The sequence below is a fragment of the Haemaphysalis longicornis genome, unplaced genomic scaffold (genome assembly GCF_048455015.1).
Source record: "Haemaphysalis longicornis isolate Haplotype H1 unplaced genomic scaffold, Haemaphysalis longicornis Haplotype H1 scaffold_10, whole genome shotgun sequence".
Classification (NCBI taxonomy): domain Eukaryota; kingdom Metazoa; phylum Arthropoda; class Arachnida; order Ixodida; family Ixodidae; genus Haemaphysalis; species Haemaphysalis longicornis.
In genome coordinates, this window is record NW_027526204.1 from 67,759,521 (window position 1) to 67,767,897 (window position 8,377).

General features: G+C 50.8%; 1 protein-coding gene across 1 annotated transcript; it reads left to right on the top strand.

Annotated features, from left to right (window-relative positions):
• The first annotated feature begins 4,464 nt into the window (after positions 1-4,464).
• On the top strand, positions 4,465-6,192 carry LOC144159883 (uncharacterized). Its single transcript, XM_077691540.1, has 3 exons — positions 4,465-4,551; positions 5,033-5,141; positions 5,735-6,192. The coding sequence occupies exons 1-3, from the start codon at positions 4,465-4,467 to the stop codon at positions 6,190-6,192; spliced, it is 654 nt and encodes a 217-aa protein (XP_077547666.1).
• The last annotated feature ends 2,185 nt before the right edge of the window (positions 6,193-8,377 follow it).

Here is an 8,377-nt window from a genome sequence, read left to right on the forward strand (position 1 = left end):
TCATGGCCTTTTGGTTCCTAAGTGATAAATGTAACACACACTGTGTGTTCTAATTACAAAAAGCGGAGATCGGTGGGGCGAAAATTTTAGCCCCACGTCTCCTGACCCTGTACGCGTGAACAATGTTTTCAATAAATAACACGAAGCACCATTCACAGAAACAATTAAACACCTCTGTTGTATTCTTATTACAGCGAGCTCCAAAGTATTTCGTCTACACGGCTGTGTTCTCCGCACGTGTGTATTTGAGCGCGGGCATGTGCGGCCGCGCCTGTATGTGCGTGCGTACATGTTCGGGAAGGTCAACAGATATGTAATATAACAGTCAGCACATTCATATTCTGTAGGAGGCACCGAGCACTACGTAATGGAGGTCGCCGAAACAATCTAATTTGGCTCCGGCTTGGTTCCCGTTAAAAATGGGACTGAATCAGCCAATCAGAACTCGCAATATAATACGGTCCTTATATACGAGAAGGCGTCCATTGCCTGAAAGGAGTACCAAGGATACAACTGAGGGCCAAGTTTAGACCCTATCTTTGCAACCCGCCGAAACCCCAGGTGGAATGCGCTCTGAATGCATCGCAAGGCAGTTTTCTCGCTTTCTACTTCAACTCTCCATTGGCAGACTTGGTGGCGTCTTGCGAAAATGTAGAACTTTCAATAATGTTGCTTTTGCTGATACAATATGCATTCAAACTCTCTTACCGGTTTTTTTTTTTTTTGTTTTCCCAGATAACCTACACAAACTACCACAGTGCGGCGAAAAAGCCGTAGCCTATATTGCAGCAACTCATAGCGTGTGTGCAATTTTGCACTGATGCTGGCTTAGGGAAATCTAAGAAGAGACTTCAAATAATGGAACCGATCATATACCTGGCTAAACTAGACGGAACTTTAGCCCGCCATTTCCTTACAGCTGGTTCTGGAATATTCGACGCGGGGTTGTGCGCTCGCGTGGGTCACACGTATGGGTTGGGAATCGCAAAATTCATGTCTTTAACGGGTTTACATTTACAGCGACGCATCAACCTGTACGAGAACCCTTCGGTCTGTCCCTATGTATGTAACTCTATTGAAAACCAAATGAAAAAGAACTGGTGGAAAATTGCTCAAGCACAGAGTCTGTAAAGACCATTTCAAACCACATAAACTGGCTAATACATGTCCGCATTATGCAGCGTAAATCAAAATACAGGAATGTTTGAGGCAAAATGTAAGGACAAAATCAATGCTATCAGTGTTCTTTTTGTTATTAGTTAGGAAGACAGGTTCCATTAGTTTCTACGACAACAAACAAAACGAAGGTGTTTGAAAAGATGGCGAAAAGGGGAAGGGGAGAATTCGGCGCAAACTCTAAACGAAAAGGCTCCCGTACCGGTGTTTCTAGCACAACTCAAAAATGCGCCTCAACGGTCGGCTTAAGGAAGCAACAAACGTGCGAAATTTGGCTTGAGCCGACCGTCTTACCCATCAGCAAGGAAGGACGACAGGCGAGGGGAAAGGCTGATGGTTGGCAGGAGGAGAGAGGAGAAAGTGTCACGTGAAATGGGCTGCAAATCGCCTTTCGAAGACGTTTGCAGCAAGGCAAGCCAATAAATTTAAATTTTTTTAAGCCCATCCTTTTTTAATACATGCGACAATATATTTGCTATGATGTTTGCCCAGATATAATTGGTTATTGTTCAAACCCCGCCTCTAGTAGAATTTTCCAGCGCGCAGCTGCTTAAGCTTGCCGCCAGCCTTCGCTACGACTTCCTCAAATAACTCAACAGTTGCTGCACGAGGTCGCGGGTTCGACTCCCGGCCGAGGCGGCCGCTTTTCTGGTGGAGACGAAAAGCAAACACACACGTGTGTACGAGATTTCGGCGCACGTTAAAAATCCCCAGGTGGTCAAAATTAATCCAGAGCCCTCCACTATGACGCGCCTCATCGCCTGGGTTGCGTCGGATGATATTAAACCCTACAACCAATCAATCAGTTGATGCATACTACCACCAACCGCGATGGCAGCACCACCTTCTCATCTGCCTATAGAAGACGTAGGAACGGTACATATGACGTTCGTTAGACTTGTGGCGACGCAAAGCGGCGCTTCTGTGTGCGGTGCAGAGAGCGCATGCGCCCGCACGAGAAAGTTATCTTCGAGACGAAGGATGATAATAAAAGTTCAGTTGTCGTTTGGGACGCGAGTTGTTCACTTGCGAAGCTCTGCCGAGCAACGCGTCCCAACATTGGTGACCCGGAATACAGACACAGCGACCGGAGTGTCGAACCAGCCGCAATATGGATTCAACGTCCACGACCGACGCCCCTCCGACAGTCTCCTCAGTCGACGGTAAGCTGCCCCCTTTTTGGACTGCGGACCCCGCACTTTGGTTCATACAAGTGGAATCTCAGTTCGCAGCCAGACGAATCACCGCAGACCTTACGAAATACCACTACGTAGTCAGCAGTCTGCCGCCCGCCATAGCCAGTGAAATCAGGGATCTGTTGCTCGCACCACCTGTCGAAAACGCATATGCAACGCTAAAAGAAACCCTTGTTCGCCGAGTTACGCCCTCCGAACCACAACGACTGCAGCAATTGCTTCGCGGCACGGAACTCGGCGACCGTACTCCTAGTCAGCTTTTGCTGCACATGCAACAATTGCTCGGCGAGACATCAACCACGATAGATGGAGCATTGCTCCGAGAACTTTTTTTGCAAAAGTTGCCTTCAGGCGTCCGCATGGTCGTCGCGGCCTCAGAGCACAAGGATTTAACCGCAGCCGCCGAACTTGCTGACAAACTGGTAGCGATGACCCCGCCCACACCCATGGCTGCCGTGCAAGCGCAACAGCCTCTAAACGAACTTCAAGAGATGCGTGAGGAGATTTCTCGACTTGCCGAAAAAGTATCAGCTTTGCACGCAAGCAGGAGGGCGCAAACGATAACCGAGCCTAACACGCCGCTATCGCAAAAGCAGCACGAGCATATCTGCTGGTATCATCGGAGGTTCGGAAGTAGTGCGCGTAAATGTGTCCCACCGTGCGCGCACTCGGGAAACAGCCGCGGCAGGCACTGAGGGCGACCAGTGCTACTACGTTGCCTCCAAGTCGTCCCTCGGTATTCTTCGTTACCGACCGCAACAACGGAGTACGTTTCTTAGTTGACACAGGCGCCGAGGTGAGCGTTATACCGGCGTCACAAGCTGAAAGAAAGAAACCTAGTGCATCGCCCTTGCAAGCTGTCAATAACACGGTGATAACAACATATGGCCATCGTTCACTGTCGCTGAACTTCGGTTTCGGCAGAACGTTTAGCTGGGTGTTCATAGCTGCTGATGTCAAATTCGCCATACTAGGCGCAGACTTTCTCCAGTTCTTCGGTCTGTTGGTCGACGTCCGCAACAAACGGCTTCAAGATCCTGTTTCTCGGGGAGCGGTACAAGGCACGCCGTGTTGGCACCCCCCTATCAGCCCGGCCTTGCTTAGTCCGGCTGGAGAAGCGTACTTCACCGCAATACTACAAGAGTTCCCAGAGCTGACGCGACAGCCACAGGCATTTCCAGAAGTAAAGCACGGCGTCCTGCATCACATCGAAACCACAGGCCCACCGGTCTATGCGCGACCACGGCGCCTGTCACCCGAGAAGCTGCGGTTGGCTCGACAGGCGTTTGCCCACATGATGGAACTCAGGATAGTACGTCCTTCATCCAGCCCATATGCGTCACCTCTTCACATGGTCCCAAAATCAACAGACGGTGATTGGCGCCCTTGCGGGGACTATCGAGCGCTGAATCGGGTAACCGTGCCAGACCGTTACCCAGTCCCGCACATTCATGACATGACCTCCTTCCTGCATGGTGCTACCATTTTCTCTAAAATAGATCTAGTGCGAGCATATCATCAGATACCCGTAGCACCGGAGGATATTCCCAAGACCGCAATAACAACGCCGTTCGGAATGTTCGAGTTCCTACGCATGCCTTTCGGCTTACGCAACGCCGGCCAAACTTTTCAACGGTTCATGGATGGCGTTGTCCGTGGCCTCGACTTTTGCAAGGTATACCTCGATGATCTTCTGATTGCTAGCAGCACTCCTGAAGAGCACGAGCGGCATCTGCGCTACGTACTTCAGCGACTGACAGAGAACGGCATCGTTATCAATACGGCAAAGTGCGTGCTTGGGGTACCGACACTATCATTTTTGGGCCACAGCATTTCAAGTGCCGGAGTACAGCCCCAGAAGGACAAGGTGGAAGCAGTACGGCAGTTTCCACAGCCGAAAAACCTCCGCCAGCTTCGAGAGTTCCTGGGACTCGTGAATTTCTACCGTAGGTTTATCCCGAAATGCGCCAACATCCTTCACCCTCTCCACAGCCTACTTGCGGCATCTGGATCTAAGGCAACTGCCATTCAGTGGAACGACCAATCCACACAAGCATTCCGGATGATTAAGGAAGCTCTCGCAAATGCTACCATGCTCACGTACCCGCAGCCTGGTGTTCCTCAATGCGTCATGGTGGACGCCTCCGATGCAGCGATTGGAGCCGTGTTGCAGCAGAGGGTGAGCGGAGTGGGGCGACCAATTTCCTTCTTCTCCAGAAAACTGAGCCCGTCCGAACGAAGGTACAGCACCTTTGGTAGGGAACTCCTGGCCATATACGCGGCTATCCGGCATTTCCGGCATTATGTGGAAGGACAAGAATTTTTTGTGCTCACGGATCACAAGCCACTCACCTACGCATTGCGCGCGAACTCCGATTCTGGTGCGCACGTGGCACGGGAGCTCCGCCAAATGTCGTACATCGCAGAATTCACGACAGATATACGCCATGTTAGTGGCACGGATAATGCTGCTGCCGACGCTCTTTCGCGCGGTCCAGTGAATGCCATCAGCCTGCCGAGCGGCGTGGACTTCACCACACTTACGACGGCTCAACGCAGTGATGGAGAATTGAAGCGTCTACTGACGTCTTCAACCAGCGCCTTGAAGCTGCAATGGTTGGCAGAACCCACAGGATCCGTATGCTGCGACATGTCTACAGGCAGGGCCCGACCGTTCGTCCCCTCGAACCTCCGTCGCAGCATTTTTGACTTGCTGCACAGCCTGGCGCATCCCGGGATTCGAGCCACGCAACGGCTATGCACAGCGAGGTTCGTGTGGCCAGGAATAAACCGGGATGTCCGACACTGGACACGAGAGTGCCTCGCATGCCAGCGCTCCAAAGTTCAGCGACATACTGTGACCCCCTTGGGATCCTTCCCTCTGCCGGACTGTCGATTTGCCCATGTGCATGTTGACATTTTGGGACCACTGCCGTTGTGTCAGGGGCAAAGCTACTTGCTAACCTGCATCGATCGCTTCACGCGATGGCCGGAGGTCGTGCCCATTCCAGACATGACTGCTGATACCGTCGCTCGCGCATTTATCTTCCACTGGGTGGCCCGCTTCGGAGTGCCGGCAACCGTGACTACGGATCGCGGAACACAGTTTGAGTCCGCCCTATTCGCAAGCGTCACCCGGCTCTTGGGTACTTCCCGCATCAGAACAACTGCCTACCATCCGATAAGCAACGGTATAGTGGAAAGGTTCCATCGTCATCTGAAGACGAGCCTGACGGCTACTGCGAGTCACAGTTGGGTAGAGGCACTGCCGTTTGTTCTGTTGGGCGTTAGGACGGCTCTGAAAGCAGATATTGGATGCTGCTCTGCTGAACTGGTGTACGGAACAACGCTTCGCCTCCCAGGGGAGTTTTTCGCTACCAGTAAGGACGAGAACGTGTACGCGAACGCGGACTACGCCGTGCGACTGCGAGACATCATGAGCAAGCTACGCGCTGTTCCTCCGCGTCCGCCCGCAGCCCGGCCAGTCTACGTGGACCGGGAACTCTCCTCCTGCTCGCACGTGTTTGTGAGGCACGACGCCGTACAGCGTCCACTCCGGCCCCCGTACGACGGGCCTTTCAAGGTGCTGCGACGGGCAGACAAGCACATTACAATCGACAGAGGTGGTCGTCACGACGTGGTTTCTCTAGACCGCGTAAAACCAGCACACGTGGACTCCGACAGCGAAGCACCTGCACCACCTCGAGCTCCATCTTCGCAGGCACCCCCGGCAGACCACGTAGCGCAGCCCCAACAAATCCTCAAACGGTTCACGCGGAGTGGACGGTGGACGAGACCCCCGGTGCGCATGAACTTATGAACCGCAGTGGGTCGTCCGAGTGCGGCCGTTGTGCGCGCACTCACTAGGGGGGGAGTACTGTGGCGACGCAAAGCGGCGCTTCTGTGTGCGGTGCAGAGAGCGCATGCGCCCGCACGAGAAAGTTATCTTCGAGACGAAGGATGATAATAAAAGTTCAGTTGTCGTTTGGGACGCGAGTTGTTCACTTGCGAAGCTCTGCCGAGCAACGCGTCCCAACAGACTCTTTAAGCTGGCATAGTCAGATTTCGTTACGCATGTCATTTGGAGCTCGACGGTCTTTTCGAGGGGTTTTCTGACAAGCGTTCACGGCTGAAAACCGTAGCAGCGTGATTGGTGTCACCTAATCTCGCGCACGGTGTGAACTAACGTTACGGCACTGTGTCCTGTGCATCATTTTTGACGTCTTTCGTGGAAACGTTAGCCTTAAATATTTTCTAAAACTACTTACTGCCCGTTTTCGCAAGCAATAGTGTTTAACTGCACGAAATGAAGCATTCGGGCTGGCAGGAGGCCAAGCGACTAAACCATCTTTACTGCGTATTCATGCGCTTTTGCAATTCGCCCCAATAAATAGCAAATATTCTTCGTTTTCTTAAAAAATACGACATTATTGCTTGCCGAAAGTGCTAAAAAGATACCTTCGTCTCCTTGAAACCCTGCTTTCGTGTGGCTGGGCCAACCATGGTAAAGCATACTTGGTACAACCCATGAACTGTTGACATAACGGTGTAGCTGTAATTTCGAAATTCAATAAACTTCACTGAACAGCATGTTCGCATTCAATCTAACAAAAAAACGTTCGCTAATCACGTCGCTATAAATATGCTTAGTCGTAATCAGCTTCCTCCGTATCCGTGCATGATGACTGTGATAATATTCAACGCTCAGCGTTCCTGCTAGAAATATGGTTACTTTCGGGGCTATCGTCTCGGACAAAAAGCTCTTGGCCGACAAAACTAGAATGAATAATATGTAGATGTAGCCTTACTTCACAAATAAAGCGTTTCGCTACGACGACAAAAATCGTACAATACGGGCATACGGATCAAACGTTTTCTTTTCCCTTTCTGCTGCCCAGGAAGAACACATCACAAAGCCGCTCCTGGGCATCTCGTATGCCGTCTCCTCTGTACAGCTCTTAAATGCTCTACAGCTCTTCAATCACAGCCGCATGTACAACACCATACGTGCAGTTCCTATTACGGTTTACCCAGCCCTGGAATCGTTTGCTAACTTCTTAATTTGTCTTTCACATGTTCAGCATTTTCCTTATTTGTTTGCGAAAAAGCAAGCGTGTGTAGAATTCTTCCACTCCAGTGTATAGCACTTTGCGCGAATTCATAATCGTATAACCCTACGCAACTGCCCTTAAATTATTTTACAGGTTTCATTTATGGTGACGAGCTCTGTAATATCGAACTGTCCTCCCTAAGGGCGCCCAACTTTGCAGTTATCCTCCAGCCTGACCCGGTAAACATGTGTTCCATGTTTGACCACTCTCATTCAGTTCTGCAGATGTAAAACTTGTTTTCAGGTTGATCCCACGTCAGATCAACACCTACATTGAAAGCATTTTTTCAGGGAGAGATACCGCTGACAACTTTTAGGGGTGTGTGCATTGGAACGTCTTGTGACATGTTTGCCACTCTCGTATTATCCCATTTCAATAAACACTCTGCAGCGTCTATGATGGCGGATTTCTTTCGAGACATCCAGTGACCTGAGCCTAAACAAGTGACATGCAAACATTTATAAAGGATACACCATTTTTTTAACTAAAATACGCCTCAGAAACGTCTGGTGAATGACACTGGCCACGCGCAAATGCGTAAACCGAGGCGAGCAAAACGGCAAGCACAGCCGGCTACCAAAGTTTAATCAGAGGGCAGGCTTTGTACTGTTGCGGATCTGGTAGCGTGACCGGTGATGGCGTCCGTTGGTCCGGAGTTGGGTCAAGAATTGGGGCCGAGTAGGGCGAAGAGAGAAACTTCATGTACAGATATAAACACGTCGTTTGACTGAGTTAACAGGGTTCTGCGCTCCTGCGCGCACGAAAATTAATAACCAGGTTGGGTCCGCCCCCATTTCCCCCTTTCTCCCGATTCTTTCAGGAATGCACCAATCACGAAAATCCGTGGCACTGAAATTGACATCACACACTCGCAAAGAGAAGGCACTTACCTCT